At 43.4% G+C, this 24,147-nt stretch overlaps 1 protein-coding gene across 1 annotated transcript in view; it reads left to right on the top strand.

The window, feature by feature from the left end:
• The window catches only part of LOC111972787 (melanoma receptor tyrosine-protein kinase), a 40,995-nt gene extending 16,848 nt beyond the window's left edge, over positions 1-24,147 (top strand). The window contains exons 2-27 of the mRNA XM_023999867.2: positions 1,266-1,417; positions 1,833-2,040; positions 3,769-3,903; positions 4,460-4,528; positions 4,735-4,853; positions 5,036-5,177; positions 5,506-5,622; positions 7,787-7,913; positions 8,083-8,156; positions 8,261-8,351; positions 8,600-8,802; positions 9,294-9,426; positions 9,560-9,650; positions 9,862-10,019; positions 10,183-10,221; positions 10,578-10,722; positions 10,952-11,074; positions 13,899-13,997; positions 14,195-14,380; positions 21,530-21,685; positions 21,880-21,955; positions 22,077-22,223; positions 22,302-22,399; positions 22,634-22,777; positions 22,962-23,136; positions 23,290-24,147. Coding sequence (XP_023855635.1) covers positions 1,266-1,417; positions 1,833-2,040; positions 3,769-3,903; positions 4,460-4,528; positions 4,735-4,853; positions 5,036-5,177; positions 5,506-5,622; positions 7,787-7,913; positions 8,083-8,156; positions 8,261-8,351; positions 8,600-8,802; positions 9,294-9,426; positions 9,560-9,650; positions 9,862-10,019; positions 10,183-10,221; positions 10,578-10,722; positions 10,952-11,074; positions 13,899-13,997; positions 14,195-14,380; positions 21,530-21,685; positions 21,880-21,955; positions 22,077-22,223; positions 22,302-22,399; positions 22,634-22,777; positions 22,962-23,136; positions 23,290-23,618 — 3,536 coding nt within the window. The 3' untranslated portion in view covers positions 23,619-24,147. The remainder of the gene's footprint in view (positions 1-1,265; positions 1,418-1,832; positions 2,041-3,768; positions 3,904-4,459; positions 4,529-4,734; positions 4,854-5,035; positions 5,178-5,505; positions 5,623-7,786; positions 7,914-8,082; positions 8,157-8,260; positions 8,352-8,599; positions 8,803-9,293; positions 9,427-9,559; positions 9,651-9,861; positions 10,020-10,182; positions 10,222-10,577; positions 10,723-10,951; positions 11,075-13,898; positions 13,998-14,194; positions 14,381-21,529; positions 21,686-21,879; positions 21,956-22,076; positions 22,224-22,301; positions 22,400-22,633; positions 22,778-22,961; positions 23,137-23,289) is intronic.

Here is a 24,147-nt window from a genome sequence, read left to right as displayed (position 1 = left end):
TTAAAAGCGGTTTCTTGAAGAAGAACTTGCCTGTCTACCGCAAACCACAGCATGACTCACTGAAAAGCTTTCTCACAAGCTACGTAAACAGCTAATATGAACCACAAGTATATCAGACTTATTAAATGATTTGTTTGGCTACATCCCCATGATCATGCTGTGAGCCCTGTTGTCTTATCCCAAGATAAATTACACAGGAACTGGCTATTCCCTAACCTGCTGCTTCACCTCCCACTGACTACAGCATCTGCCTCTAAAACTGTGCGTGTGTGTATCTGTGTGTGTCTGTGTATGTGCGTGTGTGTCTTCATTCAACTCATGATATCCTAGTACATGCTGCCTAACTCTACGTACCAGCGACAACCACTCCCCAAAGCACACACTACTATCTGAGAGACCTATGGATTGGTGAACATTTCCCCTTGGTTGTTGTGTAGCCTGCAGCTGTGTAAAGGTTAATGATGTGTCAACCTTTCATCTCCTCAGAACCTGTCCAACCTGTTGTGGAGATGTTCATATCTCACTTACACTGAGCGTACAAAACATTAATGACACCTGCTCTTTCCATGACATAAACTGACCAGGTGAATCCAGGTGAAAACTATGATCGGTTATTGATGTCACTTCAATCAGTGTAGATGAAGGGCAGGAGACAGGTTAAAGAAGGATTTACAAGCCTTGAGACAATTGAGACATGGATTGTGTATGTGTGCCATTCAGAGGGTGAATCGGAAAGACAAAAGATGTAAGTACCTTTGAACAGGGTATGGTAGTAAGTGCCAGGTGCAACGGTTTGTGTCAAGAACTGTAACGCTGATGTGTTTTTTACGCTCAGCAGTTTCCCGTGTGTATCAGGAATGGTCCACCACCCAAAGGACATCCATCCAACTTGACACAACTGTGGGAAGCATTGGAGTCAACATGGGCCAGCAGTCCTGAGGAACGCTTTCAACACCTTGTAGATTAATGTTTTGTACACTCAGTGTATATCAGAGCTGACAGTCAGTCACCTGCACCTCAACACGATTAGCTATGCCCACAGTAGGTTGGGTTTCCATGTTAATGTTCAGTGGGAACCTGTTTGGAATGTACGGTTCCCACTGAATGATGTCTCTCGTCCAGAAGTGAAACTCTGTTTTGTTCATTATGTAAATGACTCACTCATACAGCCAACATTCAAGCCAAAATTGGACGTAAACGATGAGCAACTAAACTTTCATAGTGAAATACATTTTCCCTTTAGCTGTGTCGTCCTGTGGTTTCAGTGTGTCAGGGGATCAGCAACAGGTTGACGCTGCTGGGGACTGTAGACGACCACTACAACAACCTGGTGAGGATGTACAGCAACTGTACCGTGGTCCTGGAGAACCTAGAGCTCACCTACATCCAGGACTACCACGACCTGTCCTTCCTCAAGGTGAGGAGATGGAGGGTTCAATTATAACACATTGTTTGCAGTGGCTTCCTATCCACCATTCTTATGTCCTAGCTCCTCTCCCCCTCGCAGATCTAAAATGACGAGAGAAAATTGTGTATCAGCCATTTCAGTCCCTTTCTTGCCGTGGCATCTAGCTCCTAGTTGAATGCACTGGCTGTAAATAACTCCGGATAAGAGTCTGCTAAATGACTACAATGTCAATGTAATGGTCCGAATAAAGCTTTTCTCTCATTTGTGCCTTTACTAACACCAACTGAACAATGATGGTATTGCAAACCTGGCATTACCTTCAGGGGCAACATGTATTCTGGAGATGGCTGCACTACTACTAGACCAAACTTTATCATCCTGTTAGCAATTATTTTCATTATTTCTATGGTGTTTTGCCCTCCAGTCCATTCAGGAGGTTGGAGGCTATGTTCTGATCGCCGTCAACAAGGCAGCCATTATCCCACTGGAGAACCTGCGTCTGATCCGAGGACACTCCCTCTACGACAACAAGTATGCCCTGGCTGTCATGTCCAACTACGAGAAGAACCACTCCTCTGTGACCCTTAACTACACACGGGGCCTGAGGGAGCTGATGCTGAGAGGACTGACAGGTTAGTGGGTGACTAGGGGGTCCACTTCAGTGACTGTATCCAGGATTCTGTCCACATCTGAGTGGGTCAAATACATTATATCATGTTATTTAAATTACTTTGAAGTATTTGAAGTATTTGAGGTGCGCGTGATTTAGTGTGGATTTAGAACTTTTGGGTCTATCCCATTGGTTCCATTGCGCAGGCCAGAAAAATATAGCTCCAGTGCCTTCAGAAAGTATTCACAGTCATGACTTTTTCTACATTTTGCTGTGTAACAGCCTGAATTTGGCAAAAAAATGAAAAGCTGAAATGTCTTGAGTCAATAAGTATTCAACACCTTTGTTATGACAAACCTAAATAAGTCCAGGAGTAAAAATGTGCTTAACATGTCATATAATAAGTTGCATTTAACATGATTTTTGAATGACAACCTCATCTCTGTACTCCACACATACAATTATTGGTAACACTTTACTTGACACCCAGTATCATAACACGTTACCCCACACATCAAGCAGCCCCAAAGTCGAGCAGTAAATTTCAACCACAGATTCAACCACAAAGACCAGGGATGTTGTTCAATGCCTCACAAAGAAGGGCACCTATTGGTAGATGAGTAAAAATAAAAGCAGACATTGAATATCCCTTTGACCATGGTGGTTATTAATGACATTTTGGATGGTGTATCAATACATCCAGTAACTACAAAGATACAAGCGTCTTTCCTCTTCTAAGTTGCTAGAGAGGAAGGAAACTGCTCAGGGATTTCACCATGAGGCCAATGATGACTTTAAAACAGTTACAGAGTTTCATGTGATAGGAGAAAACTGATGATGGATCAACAACATTGTAGTTACTTCACAATACTAACCTAATTGACAGGATGAAAAGGAAGCCTGTACAGAATAAAAATATTCCAAAACATACATCCTGTTTGCAACAAGGCACTAAAGTAACACTGCAAAAAAAAAAAAAAATGTTTTTGTCCTAAATACAAAGTGTTATGTTTGGGGCAAATCCAATACAACACATTACTGAGTACCACTTTCAATATTTTCAAGAATAGTGCTGGCTGCATCATGTTATGGGTATGCTTGTAATCGTTAAGGACTACGGAGTTTTTCAGGATAAAAAAAAACAAATGGAGCAAAGCACAGGCAAAATCCTAGAGGAAAACTTTCCACCAGACACTGGGTGACAAATTAACCTTTCATCAGGACCATAACCTAAACCACAAGGCCAAATCTACATTTGGGTTGCTTACCAAGAAGGCAGTGGATGTTCCTGAGAGGCCGAGTTACAATACTGACTTAAATCTACTTCAAAATCTATGGCAAGACCTGAAAATTGTTGTGTAGCAATGATCAACAACCAATTTGACAGAGCTTGAAGAATTTTTTAAAGAATAATGGCCAAAAGTTGCACAATCCAGATGTGGAAAGCTCTTAGAGTCTTGCCCAGAAAGACTCACAGCTGTAATCGCTGCCAAAGGTGTTTCTACAAAGTATTAATTCAGGGGTGTGAATACTTATTCAAATTAGATATTTCTGTATTTCATTTGAAATAAATTGAAGAAAAAAATCTAAAAACATGTTTTCACTTTGTTGTTATGGGGTATTGTGTGTAGATGGGTGAGACAAAAAAAATCTGTTTTAAATTCAGGCTGTAACACAACAAAATGTGGAATAAATCAAAGGGTATGAATACTTTCTGAAGGCACCGGATCTGTCCTTCTATTTTGCACAGACATTCTCAAGGGAGGGGTGAAAATTGCCCACAATCCTTTGCTGTGTAATGTGGAGACCATCCAATGGTGGGACATGGTAAACAAGGCCGGCAACCCCAGTATGGAGTTCAAACTGGAGAGCTATGGCCGTTACTGTAAGTATGCTAGCTTAATTTAAAAACAGAAACACTGTAAAGTAATGAATCCTTTTCTCAGTTGTGTTCAGTGGAATAATTTAGGGTTGTTGTTTTTCATTTGAAGCTTCTGTAATATGGATGTACAGTATGTTGCACAACTACTATGATTATTCCATATGATACAGATTTCGGGTTTGCATGGACAGGTTTTGCCATGTGTTACACTTGAGCAATAAGGCCCAATGGGGTGTGGTATATGGCCAATATACCACGGCTAAGTGATGTTCTTAGTCACGACGCAACGCGGAGTGCCTGGACACAGCCCTTAGCCGTGGTATATTGACCATATATCACAACCCCGAGGTGCCTTATTGCTATTATAAACTGGTTACCAACATAAATAGAACAGTAAACAAGTGTTTGTGCATCATACCCGTGGTATATTGTCTGATATACACACGGCTGAAATGCCGTTTCATTCAATCAGCTTCCAGGATCCAAACTACCTGGTTAATAATAGTTTTCTATGAATGAGATCATTCAGAAGTTAAGCAGTGTTTTTCCCACCTGACAGGTGGCAAGTGTGACCCTGGATGCTACAATGGATCATGCTGGACACCAGGACCAGAGAACTGTCAAACATGTAAGAATACACTCTTCTCTACCTGAAATTAGCATGAGAGTAGTCACACAAAAACCTCACATGCTATTTCTCAACATTTTGTTGATGTTGAAAGTATTTTGTTGGTTGCTCATTTTCTCCCACAGACCCTTGCTCTCAGTGAAGGGTGTGTTCTGTTGACTGACTGGTCCTTATCTCTCTGTCTTCATCTCTCTGTCTATCCTCAGTTACCAAGCTGAAGTGTGCAGAGCAGTGCTCTGGAAGGTGTAGGGGTCCTAAACCGAGTGACTGCTGTAACGAACACTGTGCTGCAGGCTGCACCGGCCCTAGGCCTACAGAGTGCCTGGTGAGGGACTCTTCTGACTCCAATTAATTTATCATTTGCAAAAGTTATAATCACATAGGAAACACATCTAAAAGACAACAGGCAGACGACCCACTCCTGGGCTGCTCCACATTAGAAAACAGATATGGTTGACAATATTGCACACTTATTGTGATCCTAGTCTTTCATTCTTGTATTCAAAGGCCTGCAGAGACTTCCAGGATGATGGCACATGTAAGGATGCCTGCCCTCCTACCATGATCTACAATCCCAACACCCACCAGCTGGCTTCCAACCCTAACGCCAAGTACACGTTCGGGGCCACTTGTGTGAAGACCTGCCCACGTAAGGCCAATAGTGTCCATCTGTATGATCCATTATTAATACAGATGCACTCAGAGGTCTGCTCAGAAAGGTGCAATGTTACTGATCGCCCAGATAGAAATGTAAAGAACAGATGCTTGTCTGTCAGGTAGAATTAGAAATTGTGCTAGATTTGTTACTTTCCTTTCTGCAATTTTCAGAACGTTTCACCTCACTTAATACAGCCCAGTTATCTAGACAACTCCACTGTACCTACATGGTGAAGAGACTTTTGCCTATAATTGGTTGGAGTGGTGAAGGTGTCTTTGGGTGACCCCTGACCTGTCCTGTGATTGGTTGTCTCTTGCAGATAACTATGTGGTGACGGACCACGGGGCGTGTGTCCGAACATGCAGTGGCAACACACACGAGGTGGAGGAGAATGGTGTCAGGAGGTGCAAGAAGTGTGATGGAATCTGTCCAAAAGGTGAAGGGGGAGTGGTGACCAGTCAAACTGGGCAGTTTTGAGGCCCACCTGTTTAGCTAAAACCAAATTTTTTGTTGTTGCCTGTTTTGCATGTTATTTTGGCATTAATACGTGTCAAATATCAGTTTGCAAACATTGTAAAAACAAAACAAACAAAAAACACAATTGAGTTAATGAAGCCACATACAAACTTGGTCTCTTTTTTGCTTTCTTGAGTAAGGCAGCTTCAAAATGCAGGTGTTTCAGCCTAGCTCAATGCTTTGTCTGTGGTGGTGGGGCAGCCAGCGGAAAATACGGAGCATAGGTGTTGGTAATGTTCTTTAGTTGCATCGTGATTGGCTGTGTTCTGTCACTCATGGGGACACTACTTCCCTGCGAAATCTACGGCTTGAGCTTGAAAATTCAAGCCCCTTGGGTGCTACAATAGAATTACATTAGAAGTGCCTATCCAAGAAGGCTCAACGTCATTGGCCACAGATAAAATGACATCAAATCACGTTGTATCTACAGTAGCTTTGATTGGATCTTAGCTAGCAAGCTAGCAGTCATCATCATGAATCAAGTCGACAATTTACTGGCAAATTATTTTCAAGCCTTGTGATATGAAGAGAAATAATGAAGAGAAATTATAGATAAAACGTATCGGTGCTCATTAGCCATTGGACATAAACATTACACAGTAAGTTGGAAATCTCAAATTTAACAACGAGTGGTTTGAAAGGAATCAGTGGCTAGCTGCAAGCATTTCAAAGCAATCACTAGCCTGCTATTCAGTGGAGTGGGTGTGTGGTCCAAGTCTGGGTTTAAGGGTCTCTTTTCCAAGCTTAAAAGGATAAACATTCAACATTAGCCATGCTGTCAATCCAGCATGACTTCTGCCGCGCTCAAAACAACTGGAAACTCGGAACTGGGAAATCTCAGACTTCAGTGAGTTCAAGACAACTGGGAACTCTGAAAAAAATTAGCTCCGACTGGGATTCTTTTTTTTGAACGGTCATCCAACTCAGAATTGCAAGTCGGGAACTCTGACCTCTTTCTAGAGCTCCAACCTGAAGATCACTGACATCATCATGATTCGACCTTGTTTTTTCCCCGAGGCCCCAGTTGTCTTGAAAGCACTATAAATCCAGAGAATGCCAGACTTCGATGACAAAGTTTGATGACCAAATTTGTCCAGGAAGGACGGCCGCGCTACCTGCCTGTTCAAGTGAGCACAAGGTGAGTCCAAAAATGTTGTGTATGCTGCTGCATAAATTATGTAATATGCCAGGAAGATATGTATACTGTAGCTAAGAAAGTAAAACTAAGTGTATGTTATGTAGTAAGCTGTTAGTAGCCCATGTGCCTCACCCTACTAATTTGGTCAATTTTTCCTCTCGTAATTTAGCCTACTGTTCTGACTTGGTGGTGCACATGTAGCCTATAGCCTGTTTTAGAGAAATGTCATCATCGAATATTGTAAGAGCTTTCATTGTCTGCTTATATGCCCCCTTTATTTATCTGACTTGCTGTATAGGGAGAATACTGTAAGAATGGCTCATGTTCTGAATTCTGTCGCTGTACATTTCAAAGTGCTGAACAAATAGTTATACTGACTACGTCCGTCCTAACTCACGCATTAATGTCTTAATCGAAATTACGGATTGCATATTATCCGCTCGTCGTTCCCTTATGCCATAGTTTGCACATCTCAATTGTCAGTAGAAACCACATTTGTTTAAGCAAGTCAGCCATATCAGCTATGTTTTTTTAAAGGCACTAAATGAGGCTGAATGAACTGTTTCGCTGCCAGGCAAGGCTCCGCTGATAGCCAGGTGTAGTAGTGGTAAGGTGTTGGGACTGCTTTATGTAGGCCCTAACAGTTTGTGGGCACCGTTTGTCACTGTTATAGTGCAATTAATGTATTGTTTAGAGTTGTGTTGTGTAGTGGCTTTGCTAGCATGCATAAAAGAAAATGGTGGGAAGTTTGCTCCACCAAGATTTACATGCTAAAATTGCCCCTGTAAAGGGGTCTGAATATTGCAAATGTAACTCTTTGTCCGTGGTAAGCTGGACAACATAATTGTACATTCTTTTCAACTTTGCTAGCCGTGTGGTTTTTAAACCTCATAATGTTGCATTAGATCGTCAATGATTTTAATGTTTTGGTGTTCTTCTCGTCTAGTGTGCAATGGACTTGGAATGGGGCCGCTTACTGCCGTCTTGTCAATCAACGCCTCTAACATTGATTCTTTCAAAAACTGCACCAAAATCAATGGCGATGTTTCAATAATTGGAACCTCTTTGAATGGGTAAGGAATAACAATAGCATTGTACAGCGTCCATGGGCTGTCCTAATATGGACACCGTAGCACTGAAACAAAATGCAATTTGCCATGTGTTCATTCAAATTAATTCAACTTTAAATGAGTGTTTGAACTACTTGTCTAAGATATGTATCTTTGTAATTGCTTCTTTCAGTGATAGGTACACATTAACACCAAAAATGGACCCTGCCAAACTGGATTATTTCAGAACTGTGAAGGAAATTTCAGGTAGAACAAAGTTTAACTTATCTTCAATTGCTATGTAATTCAGCTGAGGGTAATCAAAGCAAAGATAATGCTTGATTAAATGTATTTTTGTTACTTCCCTAAAGGGTTTCTGCTCATACAGGCTTGGCCAAAGCACCTTGATTCTCTCAGTGCATTTGAAAACCTGGAGATTATCAGGGGAAGGACCAAACAGTTGTAAGTGTATCTCTGTCTAACGCTCTGCTATTGTAATGACTATGAAACATGGTTTTTGGTGTGTTTTGTCAGTGGAGTACTGTTCATGATAGAAAGTAAATACTCAATAACCTAGGAGGTCAACTCTGGGCTGGGTTGAGAAACTCTGCTGTATGATATTATAGCAATGTCACAGAAACATTGTTCAATGTTACGTATGGGCTAGCTACAGTAGCAGTAAGCTAACATTACCTTCCCTCTTCCCATAGTGGTCAGGTGAGTTTTGCTGCCCTCAACGTGGCCCATCTGAAGTATCTAGGCCTCCGCTCCCTACGAGAGATCAGCGATGGCAACATTGTGGTGAAGAACAACCCCCACCTCTGCTACACCAACGGAGGCCACTGGAATGGCCTGTTCAGACTGGACAAACAGTTCGCAAGGGTGGACAACAACGCCAACATCAGCACATGTGGTAAGCAAGGACAAGCATCAAGTATAAACTCTGATCAACGCCTTTGCAAACACTGCTTTTCAATGGCCAAATGCTAACATTCATCCCAACAGCCATATACACATAGGACACAGGTAGTTGCAGTTAGCTTAGCTACCTAACATTGCCATTGTTGGATATAAACAATGTGGTTGTGGCTCTACTTCCACCCTCTGGTAGGTTAGATAGATTTTGAGCACTACAGCTTAGACCTAGCATATCCATTCAGATTTAACCTAGCCTAGTGGGTTGGGTCTAGGACAGGACTGTTTAATTCCGGTCCTGGAGGGCCGAAAGCGAAACACTTCAGTTTTTTGTTTCTACCTGGCAGTTAATTGCACTCACCTGATGTCCCAGGTCTGGAGAGGATATAAACCAGAAGTGTTTCGTCCCTCGAGGACCGACATTGAACAGTCCTGGTCTAGGAGTTGTTTCTGGATGGAGCCTATAGTCTTCCCCTCTCTTCCCTACAGCCCAGCTGAACAGTACCTGTGATGACATGTGCACTAAGGAGGGCTGCTGGGGGCCCGGTCCAACCATGTGTTTAACCTGCCTGTACTATGCCCGTAGGGGCCGCTGTGTGGGGGCCTGTCACGTACTGGAGGGGTGAGTTAACCCAACGACACCAAGGGCAATACTACTGATACTGCTCATATGTTGACTATATCTACTCGAGATGGAGGGTTGTGCTGTGTCAATGTTTTGATCGTTTTTCCTCGCCTTTCTCTTGCCTTTTCAGGGCGCCAAGAGAGTATGTGTTGAACAACATGTGCCTAGAGTGTGACCGAGAGTGTATGGTGAAGAATGGAACCGGAAGCTGCTTTGGATCTGTATGCTCCTTTAACTTTATATTCATCTGAATTGTCTCATCTAATTTAATTATTTTGACATTCAGGTGTGATAGCTATTGAGTTGTGTAACAAATTCTGAAAATTTGATGAGAATTCTGTGTGATTTGGCAAATATTGCAAAGTCAGCTGTATTTTCACTCAAGACAACAATTAGATCAACAATTCTAACCTCTGACCCTCCACTCTGAAGGGCCCTGACAAGTGTGTGGAGTGCACCCACGTCAAAGATGGCCCCCACTGTGTCTATCGGTGCCCACGTGGCGTTCTCGGGGACGTGGACAGGCCCATCTGGAAATACGCTGACAAGAACAGAGAATGTCAGCTCTGCCATGAGAACTGCACCGACGGGTAAGGCACAGTCTACACAGCAATCTCTAACTCCTCGTTGTAAAGGCAATGTCAGCCCTTTTTGAATGATTGTCTATTCAGAAACTATGATGAGTGTTTACCATGGTCAGGATTGTGTGAAGTAGTCACTCTGAGAATAGTATTCCCTCCTTTCTTTCTATAGATGCTCTGGACCTGGACTGAATGGCTGCAATGCCAGAGGGTGAGCGAGATCTTTCAAATAAAGCAACATGAAACCAGTTCGATTACAGATCTGTTTGTGCTGTTTGGTGTGACAATGACTATAGTAATAAACACAAACACGTCTGGGATCAGGTTAACGCCGAAACCATATCATAGTGAAAGATCAAGATAGATCAAGTGCTAAGTGATCTAGGTTGATGTAACCTTATATAAGTCCAGTATAGGCAACAGAAGAAAGATCAATCAATCAACCAATCAAATGTATTTTATGAAGCATTTTATACATCAGCAGTTGTCACAAAGTGTTTGATATCAGATGTTTTTATTAAGAAGCTAGCAGGAAACTCACCTCTTGTGTTGTTGCTGCTTTCCCAGTGGTCCCGTGCCGTCGGCGGTGGCTGCCAGTGTGGTGGGAGGCCTCCTGGTGTTTGTGGTCCTGGCCTTGGGTGTGTTCGTGCTAGTCCGCAGACGTCACATCGTCAGGAAGAGGACGCTGCGCCGCCTGCTGCAAGAAAGAGAGGTAACAGACAGAGACCACACTGCCAGAGGGAGGACACAAACTGTARTGTTCACAAACTGTATACTTGGGCATGCATCAGACATGGACACATATAGACTCAGTCACAGACGTGACACGCTCATGTTGATCATTCAACAAGAGGGGCCAACATACACGTTAACACCTTTACAGGGCCGCAATGACGTACAGTAGGTAGATAATTACACTTGCTTTGTTGTTGGTCCCATAGTTGGTTGAACCCCTGACCCCAAGTGGAGAGGCACCCAACCAGGCCCTGCTCCGTATTCTGAAGGAGACCGAGTTTAAGAAGATCAAAGTGTTGGGATCAGGGGCCTTTGGAACTGTCTTTAAGGTAAGCAGAGTGATCAATACTTTTTTAATGGAGGTGGTTCAGATCGTGAATGAGTAATCTTACATGAGACCTGAAGACTTGCGTTCGCTCTCAACATGGTTGGGCTCAATTCAGAATTGAATTGAGAATGCCTCATCATTTCCAATTCAGTTCTTGAACTTGAATTGAAGTAGTAAACAGGATACAGAATTGTAATTCGAATTTGTATTAAAGGAAATATAATTTAATTCAGTGAATTTAAATTAAATGTAAATGCCTCTTCTATTCTATATGATGTGTAGTCTATACAAATATACAAACAATTGTATATAAAACATCAAATGTCATTATACACAGTACCAGTCAAAAGTTTGGACACACCTACTCATTCAAGGGTTTTTCTTTATTTTTACTATTTTCTTCATTGTAGAATAACTAAAAAAAAGTGTTAACAAAATCAAAATATATTTTATATTTGAGATTATTCAAAGTAGCCACCCTTTGCCTTGACGACAGCTTTGCACACTCTTGGTATTCTCTCAACCAGCTTCATAAGGTAGTCAACTGGAATTTATTTCAATTAACAGGTGTGCCTTGTTAAAAGTTAATTTGTGGAATTTAATTCCATCTTAATGCGTTTGAGCCAATCGGTTGTGTTGTGACAAGGTAGGGGTGGTATACAGAAGATAGCCCTATTTGATAAAAGACCAAGTCCATATTATGGCAAGAACAGCTCAAATAAGCAAAGAGAAATGACAGTCCATCATTACTTTACGACATGAAGGTCAGTCAATCCCAAAATTTCAAGAACTTTTAAAGTTTCTTTAAGTGCAGTTGCAAAAACCATCAAGCGCTATGATAAAACTGGCTCTCATGAGGACCACCACAGGAAAGGAAGACCCAGAGTTACCTCTGCTGCAGAGGATAAGTTCATTAAAGGTAACTGCACCTCAGATTGCAGACCAAATAAATGCTTCACAGAGTTCAAGTAACAGACACATCTCAAAATCAACTGTTCAGAGGAGACTGCGTGAATCAGGTCTTCYTGGTTGAATTGCTGCAAAGAAACCACTACTAAAGGACACCAGTAATAAGAAGATACTTGCTTGGGCCAAGAAACACAAGCAATGGACATTAGAACGGTGGAAATATGTCCTTTGGTCTGATGAGTGGAAATTTGAGATTTGTTGTTCCTCTGTGGAGATGGAAGAACATTCAAGAAGGACAATCATCTCTGCAGCACTCCACCAATCAGGCCTTTGTAGTAGAGTGGCCAGATGGAAGCCACTCCTCATTAGGCACATGACAGCCCGCTTGGAGTTTGCCAAAAGGCACCTAAAGACTCTCAAACCATGAGAAACAAGATTCTCTGATCTGATGAAACCAAGACTGAACTCTTTGGCCTGAATTCCAAGCATCACGTCTGAAGGAAACCTGGCCCCATCCCTACGGTGAAGCATGGTGGTGGCAGCATATGGGGATGTTTTTCAGAGGCAGGGACTGGGAGACTAGTCAGGATCGAGGGAAAGATGAACAGAGCAAAGTACAGAGATATCCTTGATGAACACCTGCTCCAGAGCGCTCAGGACCTCAGGCTGGGGTGAAGGTTCACCTTCCAACAGGACAACGACCCTAAGTACAAAGCCAATACAATGCAGGAGTGGCTTCGATTCAAGTCTCTGAACGTCCTTGAGTGGCCCAGTCAGAGCCCGGACTTGAACCCAATCGAACATCTCTGGAGAGACCTGAAAATAGCTGTGTAGCGACACTTCATCCTACCTGACAAAGCTTGAGAGGATCTGCAGGAAATAATTGGAGAAATTCTCCAAATACAGGTGTGCCAAGCTTGTAGCATCCTACCCAAGAAGACTCGAGGCTGTAATCGCTGCCAAAGATGCTTCAACAAATATTTCAGTTTTTTATTTGTATAAATTAGCAAAATGTCTAAACCTGTTTTTGCTTTGTCATTATGGGGTATTGTGTATAGATTGATGAAGATTATTATTATTTTTAAAATCCATTTTAGAATAAGGCTGGAACGTTACAAAATGTGGAAAATACTTTCCGAATGCACTGTACATATAAAATATTGTTGAAACCATTTATTTACAGGAAAAACTCTTCAATGAATGATCAAGGAAAACGAAACCTGGATGTGAATATTCTACGTTATTATATTTCATTAATCACTTAAAATTGGTTAAATATTGGGAAAATACAACATTCCCAGAATGCATTAGTTTAATCCTCAAATTGATCCCAAGGCTTAGAAAAGGAGCCAAACAAATTAAATGGTTCGTGGAAATATAATTGGCTATTCTATACGCTAAGGTTAAAAGAGTATACTGTATATGAACATTGTTTCCAGAGAAAAGTATCGCGATACTCATTAGTATCGTGGCAAGGAAACAAAACACGAAGAGGATTTAACTTCTTTAGGAGAACAGCCCTAATTGTTATTATACCTTTATTTCAACAAGGAACACAGACTGAGACCAAGGTCTCTTTTACAGCTGGGCCCTGCGTATACATGTTTACACATACAGTTAAGGTACAATGATTAAGAAACTACACAAGACAAACAAAACGATCATAGATAACACAAAAAAATACAGCAACAGATTACATTTACACATAGGTTATTAATGTTGGAAACAAACATCATTATGTTGTCATCCAGAGTCAAATTTCTTTTCCAAGCTAGAGCACACAATATTTTCCATACAGCAGATTTTTAAAGGAACAAAGAGTTTGGTCTGCTTTGTGATTACATTTTTGGCATGGAAAAATTATTGCGCTACTGGTATCGTTCCAGACCTAATAAACGTGTGTTTTTTCTCCCCAGGGCGTGTGGATTCCTGAGGGAGAAAACATGAAGATCCCTGTTGCCATTAAGGTGTTGAGGGAGGCCACATCTCCCAAAGCCAACAAGGAGATTCTAGATGTGAGTCAATTGTTTGTATAGTAGATATCCTGAATGAAGCCCAAGCGGTCAATGTTCCCTTTTAACTGCAGTTGGGCTGCGCTTTTCAGCAGATTGCCATATCATATTCATGTGGTTCCTTCCTGAGATGTTAAACACTTCTTCAGGCGTTGTGAGATCTGAAGATGACCCCCCTTCCCCATGTTTTCTGTCTTCAGGAGGCGTATGTGATGGCCAGTGTGGAGCACCCCCACGTATGTCGTCTGCTGGGCATCTGCCTGACGTCCACGGTGCAGCTCATCACCCAGATCATGCCCTATGGCTGCCTGCTGGACTATGTCAAGGAGAACAAGGACCTCATCGGCTCCCAGTGCCTACTCAACTGGTGTGTACAGATCGCAAAGGTGAGCAAACAGGAAATAACTGCTGTGTTAACTTACATTTGTGTCTTATTTCTGTATACAAGTATACTGTACCCATTACTTCTGGGGATACAGAACCTTCTAACAAATCATTAGCAAGCCTCTGTCAAATATGTAGCTACATTGTCAGTCAGTCTGGATCTGACTAACGCGACAAGTTGTTTGTAACTTATTTTTTAACATATTTTGTACATAATGTTGTTGCTACTGTCTCTTATGATCGAAAATAACTCCTGGACATCAGAACTGGGATTATTCACCATGGACTGGAAGAAGCTTTTTCCTTTAACGAGTCCGACAAGAAAGATATACTGCTCTCCCAGGAACAGATCCCCGTCACTAGGCTACCTGGGGCGGCAGATTATTATATATATACAGTATGTATATATTTATTTTTTACCTTGTCAGCTCGGGGATTCGATCTTGCAGCCTTTCGGTTACTAGTCCAACGCTCTAACCACTAGACTACCTGGGGCTGCAGGTAGCTAGTAACTGGAAGGTTGCAAGATCGAATCCCCGAGCTGACGAGGTTTAAAAAATAATAATTTAAATAAAAAAAATAAAAAAATACAGGCCTCTCATCTTTTTAAGTGGGAGAACTTGCACAATTGGTGGCTGACTAAATACTTTTTTGCCCCACTATATATAATAATAATCTGTCTTTCTGCCCCTGAACAAGGCAGTTAACCTACTGTTCCTAGGCCATCATTGAAAATAAGAATTTGTTCATAACTGACTTGCCTAGTTAAATAAAGGTTAAAAAAAATTAAATTGCATGAAGAAAAGACGGAGGAAAAGAGGACGCAGATCAGGCTGCTTTTTGAGAATCCATAGGTGAGCGTGTAAACTCTCATTGCCATCAATTCTACTTGCTAACATGCAATAATTGGAAAATAAAATGGAAGACCTACGATTACGATTATCCTACCAACGGGACATTAAGAACTGTAATATCCTATGTTTCACCGAGTTGTGGCTGAACGACGACACGGACAATATAGAGCTGGAGGGATTTTCATTGCACCGGCAGAACAGAGAAGCTACGTCTGGTAAGACGAGGGGTGGGGGTGTGTGTCTTTTTGTCAGTAACAGCTGGTGCGCGATGTCTAATATTAAAGAAGTCTCAAGGTATTTCTCGCCTGAGGTAGAGTACCTTATGATAAGCTGTAGACCACACTATCTACCAAGAGTTCTCATCTATATTATTTACCACCACAGACCGATGCTGGCACTAAGAGCGCACTCAATCAACTCTATAAGGCCATAAGCAAACAAGAAAATGGGCTCCTAGTGGCCGGGGACTTTAAAACAAGCAAACTTAAATACGTTTGACCAAATATGTGCAACCAGAGGGAAAAAGAACTCTAGACCGCCTTTACTCCACACAAAGAGATGCATACAAAGCTCTCCCTCGCCCTCCATTTGGCAAATCCAACCATAATTCTATCATCCTGATTCCTGCTTACAAGCAAAAACTAAAGCAGGAAGTACCAGTGATTCGCTTAATACGGAAGTGGTCAGATGGTGCGGATGCTACGCTACAGGACTGTTTTGCTAGCACAGACTGGAATATGTTCCGGGATTCATCCAATGGCTTTGAGGAGTATACCACCTCAGTCATCGGCTTCATCAATAAGTGCATCAACAACGTCATCCCCACAGTGACCGTACGTACATATCCCAACCAGAAGCCATGGATTACAGGCAACATCCACATCGAGCTAAAGGCTAGAGCTGCCGCTTTCAAGGAGCAGGACACTAATCCGGACGCCTATAAGAAATCCCGCTATGCCCTCAGACAAACCATCAAACAAGCAAAGCATCAATACAGGATTAAGATTGAATCCTACTACACCGGCTCTGACACTCATCGGATGTGGCAGGGCTTGAAAACTATTACGGACTACAAAAGGAAACCCAGACGCGAGCTGCCCAGTGATGCGAGACTACCAAACGAGCTAAATGCCTTTTATGCTCGCTTCGAGGCAAGCAACACTGAAGCATGCACAAGAGCACCAGCTCTGGATGACTGTGTGATAACGCTTTCCACAGCCGATGTGAGCAAGACCTTTAAATATGTCAACATTCACAAAGCTGCGGGGCCAGATGGATTACCAGGACGTGTACTCAAAGCATGTGTGGACCAACTGGCAAATCTCTTCACTGACATTTTCAACATGTCCCTGACTGAGTCTTTAATACCTACATGTTTCAAGCAGACCACCATAGTCCCTGTGCCCAAAGAAGCGAAGGTAACCAGCCTAAATGATTACCGCCCCGCAGCACTCACGTTGGTAGCGATGAAGTGCTTTGAAAGGCTGGTCATGGCTCACATTAACAGCATCCTCCCGGATACCCTAGACCCACTCCAATTCGCATACCGCCCCCAACAGATCCACAGATGACGCAATCTCAATCACACTCCATACTACCCTTTCCCACCTGGACAAAAGGAACACCTATGTTCAACACCATAGTGCCCACGAAGCTCATCACTAAGCTAAGGACACTGTGACTAAACACCTCCCTCTGCAACTGGATCCTGGACTTACTGACGGGCTGCCCCCAGGTGGTAAGGTTAGGCAACAACACGTCTGCCACACTGATCCTCAACACTGGGGCCCCTCATGGGTGTGTACTTAGTCCCCTCCTGTACTCCCTGTTCACCCACGACTGCGTGGCCAAACACAACTCCAACACCATCATTAAGTTTGCTGACGACACAACAGTGGTAGGCCTGATCACCGACAACGATGAGACAGCCTATAGGGAGGAGGTCAGAGAACTGGCAGTGTGGTGCCAGGACAACAAACTCTCCCTCAATGTGAGCAAGACAAAGGAGCTGTTCGTGGACTACAGGAAAAGGAGGGCCGAACAGGTCCCCATTAACATCAACAGGGCTGTAGTGGAGCGGTTCGAGAGTTTCAAGTTCCATGATATTCACATCACCAACGATCTATCATGGTCCAAACACACCAAGACAGTCATGAAGAGGGCATGACAAAACCTTTTCCCCCTCAAGAGACTGAAAAGATTTGGCATGGGTTCCCAGATCCTCAAAAAGTTCTACAGCTGCACCATCGAGATCATCCTGACCGGTAGCATCACTGCCTGGTATGGCAACTGCTCTGCATCTGACCGTAAGGCGCTACAGAGGGTAGTGCGTACGGCCCAGCACATCACTGGGGCCAAGCTGCCTGCAATCCAGGACCTATATAATAGGTGGTGTCAGAGGAAAGCCCATAGAATTGTCAGAAACTCCAGACACCCAAGTCTTAGAACCCCCCCCTCCCAATTTGTTTTGTACACTGCTGCTATTCGCTGTTTATTATCTATGCATAGTCACTTCATACCTACCTACATGTACAAATTACCTGAAATTGCAAAATCTGGACCCCTACAAATCAGCCGGGCAAGACAATCTGGACCCTCTCTTTCTAAAATTATCTGCTGAAATTGTTGCAACCCATATTACTAGCCTGTTCAACCTCTTTTTCGTATCATCTGAGATTCCCAAAGATTGGAAAGCTGCCGCGGTCATCCCCCTCCTCAAAGGGGGAGACACTCTAGACCCAAACTGCTTCTCTGATAGAGTTCAGTGTGTCAAATCGGGGGGGGGGGGGCTGTTGTCCGGACCTCTGGCAGTCTCTATGGGGGTGCCACAGGGTTCAATTCTCGGGCCGACTCACTTCTCTGTATACATCAATGATGTCGCTCTTGCTGCTGGTGATTCTCTGATCCACCTCTATGCAGACGACACCATTCTGTATACTTCTGGCCCTTCTTTGGACACTAACCTCCAGACGAGCTTCAATGCCATTCAACTCTCCTTCCGGGGCCTCCAACTGCTCTTAAATGCAAGTAAAACTAAATGCAACCGAACCGAACTTCAACCGATCGCTGCCCGCACCTGCCCGCCCGTCCGTCCAGCATCCCTACTATGGCCGGTTCTGACTTAGAATATGTGGACAACTACAAATACCTAGGTGTCTGGTTAGATTGTAAACTCTCCTTCCAGACCCACATTAAGCATCTCCAATCCAAAATTAAATCTAGAATCGGCTTCCTATTTCGCAACAAAGCATCCTTCACTCATGCTGCCAAACATACCCTCGTAAAACTGACCATCCTACCGATCCTCGACTTCGGCGATGTCATTTACAAAATAGCCTCCAACACTCTACTCAACAAATTGGATGCAGTCTATCACAGTGCATTCATTTTGTCACCAAAGCCCGCTTAATACTCGTCGCCATACCCACTGGCTCCAGGTAATCTACAAGTCTCTGCTAGGTAAAACCCACCTTATCTCAGCTCACTGGTCACCATAGCAGCATCCACCCGTAGCACACGCTCCAGCAGGTATATCTCACTGGTCACTCCCAAAGCCAATTCTTCATTTGGCCGCCTTTCCTTCCAGTTCTCTGCTGCCAATGACTGGAACGAACTGCAAAAATCACTGAAGCTGGAGACTCAAATCTCCCTCACTAGCTTTAAGCACCAGCTGTCAGAGCAGCTCACAGATCACTGCACCTGTGCATAGCCCATCTGTAAATAGCCCATCCAACTACCTCATCCCCATACTGTATTTATTTTTTTATCTTGCTCCTTTGCACCCCAGTATCTCTACTTGCACATTGATCTTCTGCACATCTACCATTCCAGTGTTTAATTGCTATATTGTAATTACTTTGCCACCATGGCCTATTTATTGCCTTACATCCCTTATCCTACCTCATTTTCACACACTGTATACAGACTTTTTCTTTTTCTACTGTATTATTGACGGTATGCTTGTTTATTCCATGTGTAACTCTGTGTTGTTGTATGCGTCAAACTGCTTTGCTTCATCTGGTCAGGTCGCAGTTGTAAATGAGAACTTGTTCTCAACTAGCCTACCTGGTTAAATAAAGGTGAAATAAAAAAATAAATATAAAAACCTCTAACCTGTACACCCCGCACACTGACTCGGTACCGGTACCCCCTGTAAATAGCCTCGTTATTGTTATTTTATTGTGTTACTTTTTATTATCCTTTACTTTAGTTTATTTGGTAAATATTTTCTTAACTCTTCTGGAACTGCACTGTTGGTTAAGGGCTTGTAAGTAAGCATTTCACGGTAAGGTCTGCCCTTGTTGTATTCGGCACATGTGACAAATAAAGTTTGATTTGATTTGATAGATTATTACAAATGGGAGCAAAGTTTGCTTTCTTTGATACTCGCTCTGCCTTCCCACTATTTCAGGTGTAGTTAGGAATGGATGTTTAATCTGAAAGATTAGCTTAACCTCCCCCCACACACACACCCATCAACCTCCCAGGCCTGAGCAGCAGTCTCTTCCCAGCCTTAGTTGGGACCTTGCCTCTAGCTATACTTAGTCTATTTGTACAGTAAGCCTGCTGAGGGCTAATTATTGAATACACAGAGGTGTCTATCTGTTCGCAGCTTGTCTTATTGATTCTATGGAAATATGGCTCAAAGCAGGCATAAAAAGCTATAAAGGCTGTATTTGATAAATATTAGTGAATTAGGCATCTGAAGCTGTTTATTCCCCCCTCAAAGTAGACCTCCATGGAAGGTTACGTGTTGGGAGGTTATATGTTAAAGTTCCTGGTCAAAAGGGCTTTGTTTGTACAAATGCTTACCTCTGGATAAACACTCATTTGCCTCATTTTGATAATGATAACCAGCGGTCGAATTTGGGGTGAAATACACTATATATACAAAAGTATGTGAACACCCCTTCAAATTAATGAATTTGGCTATTTCAGCCAAACCCGTTGCTGACAGGTATATAAAATCAAGCATACAGCCATGCAATCTCCATAAACAAACATTGGCAGTAGAATGGCCTTACTGAAGAGCTCAGTGACTTTCAACGTGGCACTGTCATAGGATGCCACCTTTCCAACAAGTCAGTTCGTCAAATTTCTGCCCTGCTAGAGCTTCCCTGGTCAACTGAAAGTGCTGTTATTGTGAAGGGTGAAACGTCTAGGAGCAACAATGGCTCAGTCGCAAAATGGTACACGACACAGGCTCACAGAACGGGACCGCCGAGTGCTGAAGCGCTTAGCACGTAAAAATWATTTGTCCTCGGTTGCAACACTCACTACAGAGTTCCAAACTGCCTCTGGAAGCAACGTCAGCACAAGAACTGTTCATCGGGAGCTTCATGAAATGGCTTTTGCATGGCCGAGCAGCCGCACATAAGCCTAAGATCACCATGTGCAATGCCAAGCGTTGGCTGGAGTGGTGTAAAGCTGGCCGCCATTGGACTCTGGAGCAGTGGAAACGCATTCTCTGTTGTGATGAATCACTCTTCCCCATCTGGCAGTCTGACAGACAAATCTGGGTTTGGCGGATGGCAGGAGAATGGTACCTGCCCCAATTCATAGTGCCAACTGAAAAGTTTGAAGGAGGAATAATGGCCTGGGGCCCTTAGTTCCAGAGAAGGAAAATCTTAACGCTACAGCATACAATGACATTCTGTGCTTCCAACTTTGTGGCAACAGTTTGGGGAAGGCCCTTTCCTGTTTCAGCATGACAATGCCCCCATGCACAAATCGAGGTCCACACAGAAATGCTTTGTTCGAGATCGGTGTGGAAGAACTTGACTGGCCTGCACAGAGCCCTGACCTCAACCCCATTGAACACCTTTGGGATGAATTGGAATGGCGATTGAGAGTCAGGCCTAATCGTCAAACATCAGTGCTATTGTGGCTGAATGGCAGCAAGACCCCACAGCAATGTTCCAATATCTAGTGGAATCCCTTACCAGAAGAGTGGAGGCTGTTATAGCAGCAATCGGGGGACTAACTCCATATTAATACCCATGATTCGGCGAGCAGGTGTCCACATACTTTTGGTCATGTAGTGTATCTGTGAATTCACCACTGTAAAATCAATAGGAATTCAGATCAAAAAAACATTTTACATGGCAAAATGATTTTCTCTTTGCACCTACATATCACCCCCAATTCTACTACTGATAATAATAATGGGTTGAATTTATACAGTGCTTTACATTGTATGGAGAGAAACAAATGACCTCATCTACTACCACTGTGTATGTAGTGTCCATATCAGGACAGCCTCAGAGTCACAAGGAGTCTTTTGGATGTTGTCTGCAGGGTATGAACTACCTGGAGGAGCGTCACCTGGTGCACCGTGACCTGGCGGCCAGGAACGTTCTGGTGAAGACGCCTCACCATGTGAAGATCACAGACTTTGGACTGGCCAAGCTGCTCACCGCCGACGAGAAGGAGTACCACGCTGATGGGGGAAAGGTTGGAGCAGCCGACACCGCTCACCATTCCAATAGTCACATATATTTTTGTACAACACATTTAATTTCCCTACTGGAACAATAAACATTGAATTCAGTTAAACTTGTACTGGATGATCAATGGATTTAACTGTGTGAATAAAGTGAGTGAAAATACTCACTCAACCATGGCTGACCAATAATCTTTACTGCTAGGTGCCCATAAAGTGGATGGCACTGGAGTCCATCCTTCACTGGACCTATACCCATCAGAGCGATGTGTGGAGCTACGGTAAGTCCAACTGGACAAACAGTACAGCACGTATTTGAGGAAATAGTCAAATAAACTGAACTTCTGAACAACTGCAGCTTCTGAAAGGTTTCCTGATGATGTTCCTGTAATGACAAACAAGGTGTGACATTGTGGGAGCTGATGACATTTGGGTCGAAGCCCTACGATGGCATCCCGGCCAGGGAGATCGCTGGAGTCCTGGAGAAAGGAGAGCGCCTACCTCAGCCCCCCATCTGTACCATAGACGTCTACATGATCATGGTCAAATGTGAGTGATGTGCGCCATAGATATATATGTATTGCGCACACACACAAGGGGTTTGATGCCAGTCTTATTTTCCTTCAGGCTGGATGATCGATGCAGACAGCAGACCACGGTTCAGGGAGCTCATCTCGGAGTTCTCCAAAATGGCCCGGGATCCATCTCGCTATCTGGTCATTCAGGTAATTGAAAATATTATTATTATTATTATTATTCTATTAGATAGTTGCATCAACTCTTATTTCTTTGATGGGACATTACAGACGAGGTATTTGAACCCATGATTGTGACTAATTCACTTTCTGATAAAGGCAGTTGATGGCCGAAACGTTTTTACATAAGCAAAAATAAAATAAAGCTTTTAATTGAGAATGGCATCTATTTTATATCTAATTCACTTTAAATMTACATTTCAGGGAGATGATTGCATGTACCTGCCCAGTCCCACGGACTCTAAGTTCTACCGTAGCCTGATCAGTACATCAGAGGACATGGAGGATGTGGTAGATGCCGAGGAGTATCTTCTCCCCGACAAGACCACCCAGCACCACAACTCAGGGGTAAACACACACGTGCAAACAGACACACACACACACACACACACACACACACACACACACACAACACACACACACACACACACACACACACACACACACACACACACACACACACACACACACACACACACACACACACACACACACACGGCTGATGTTTGAATTTTCGATCTGCTCACCACAGAATGGCCATCTGATGAGAGAGAACAGTGTGATCCTTCGCTACATCACAGACCCCACCCTCGGTGGTTCTCTAGAGAAAGACATCACAGACCCCACCCACAGTGGTTCTCTAAAGAAAGACATCACAGTCCCCACCCACGGTGGTTCTCTAGAGCAAGATCTCTCTGCTCTTCCAGGTACAGTACAAACTGTATCCATGGCGAGTTATTGACTTAACGTTCAACTTACAGTAACACAAATGCATTGAGAGCGTAACAGTTCAGCAGCATGCATCATCAATGCTCTCTACTGTAAGCCTGGGTATTAACTTTTTTCTTACCGTATTCTAGAATACATGAACCAGAACACCAAGCTCTCTGATGTCTTCAACCCTAACTATGAGGACCCCAGCGAGCCAGCCTGGGCTACTCGGACCTCCTCTGGGTACGACCCGGACAACAAGTTCTTCAACTCCCTGCCGCGCGTGCCGGAGGGACCCGAGTATCTCAACATGGCCCGTAGTACCCTCCCTCGCTCTGTATGTGAGAGCATGGACAACCCAGACTACCAGGAGGACTTCCTGCCTCAGGCCACACCCACCAGTAGTCACTTCCTGCCCGCAGCAGAGAACCTGGAGTACCTTGGATTGAGCGCTGCTGTACACACCCCTGTACGCTAGAGGACTCCCCCACAGAACACAAGGGACAGTGAGGAACAATGGGACCTGAAGAAACTTGGATGGAGACAGATGTGGGACATCAGTGAGGTTTTGGAGGAATTTCTCCTGTGGTTGTCCCTTTATTTCTGGAGGGAATAGGCTCCATGGAGATGTCAGCCATGAACTGATGCTCCTGGAAAATATGTTCTCTATTTCAAATCCATGGATCAACCATCCATTTAGATGACTTTGAGTGACTTTCCGATCAGAAGAATGAGCCAAAGCCTTGACATAACAATTATGTCATGCAAATACATTTTACAGTCCGGGTCGAGTGTGTGGAACAGTTTTTATTTTTACTTGTCTTGCCATGAAATGTGAAGAGGACGGAGTAGACACAGACCGCTAAGGCTGGACACTGATGGACCGTGTGCTTACATTGTATTGTGGACATCATTCTTTACAGCTCTGTTCTCTGGTTGTACACACTTGAATGCCAAGACTCAATTTGGTGTAACAAGCTACCGGTAACTAACAGAGTCAATCCAAA

Source organism: Salvelinus sp. IW2-2015, linkage group LG14, assembly GCF_002910315.2.
Source record: "Salvelinus sp. IW2-2015 linkage group LG14, ASM291031v2, whole genome shotgun sequence".
NCBI classification, from domain to species: domain Eukaryota; kingdom Metazoa; phylum Chordata; class Actinopteri; order Salmoniformes; family Salmonidae; genus Salvelinus; species Salvelinus sp. IW2-2015.
The sequence above is the reverse complement of the archived record's forward strand: the minus strand, read 5'-3'. Positions and strand labels throughout refer to the sequence as shown.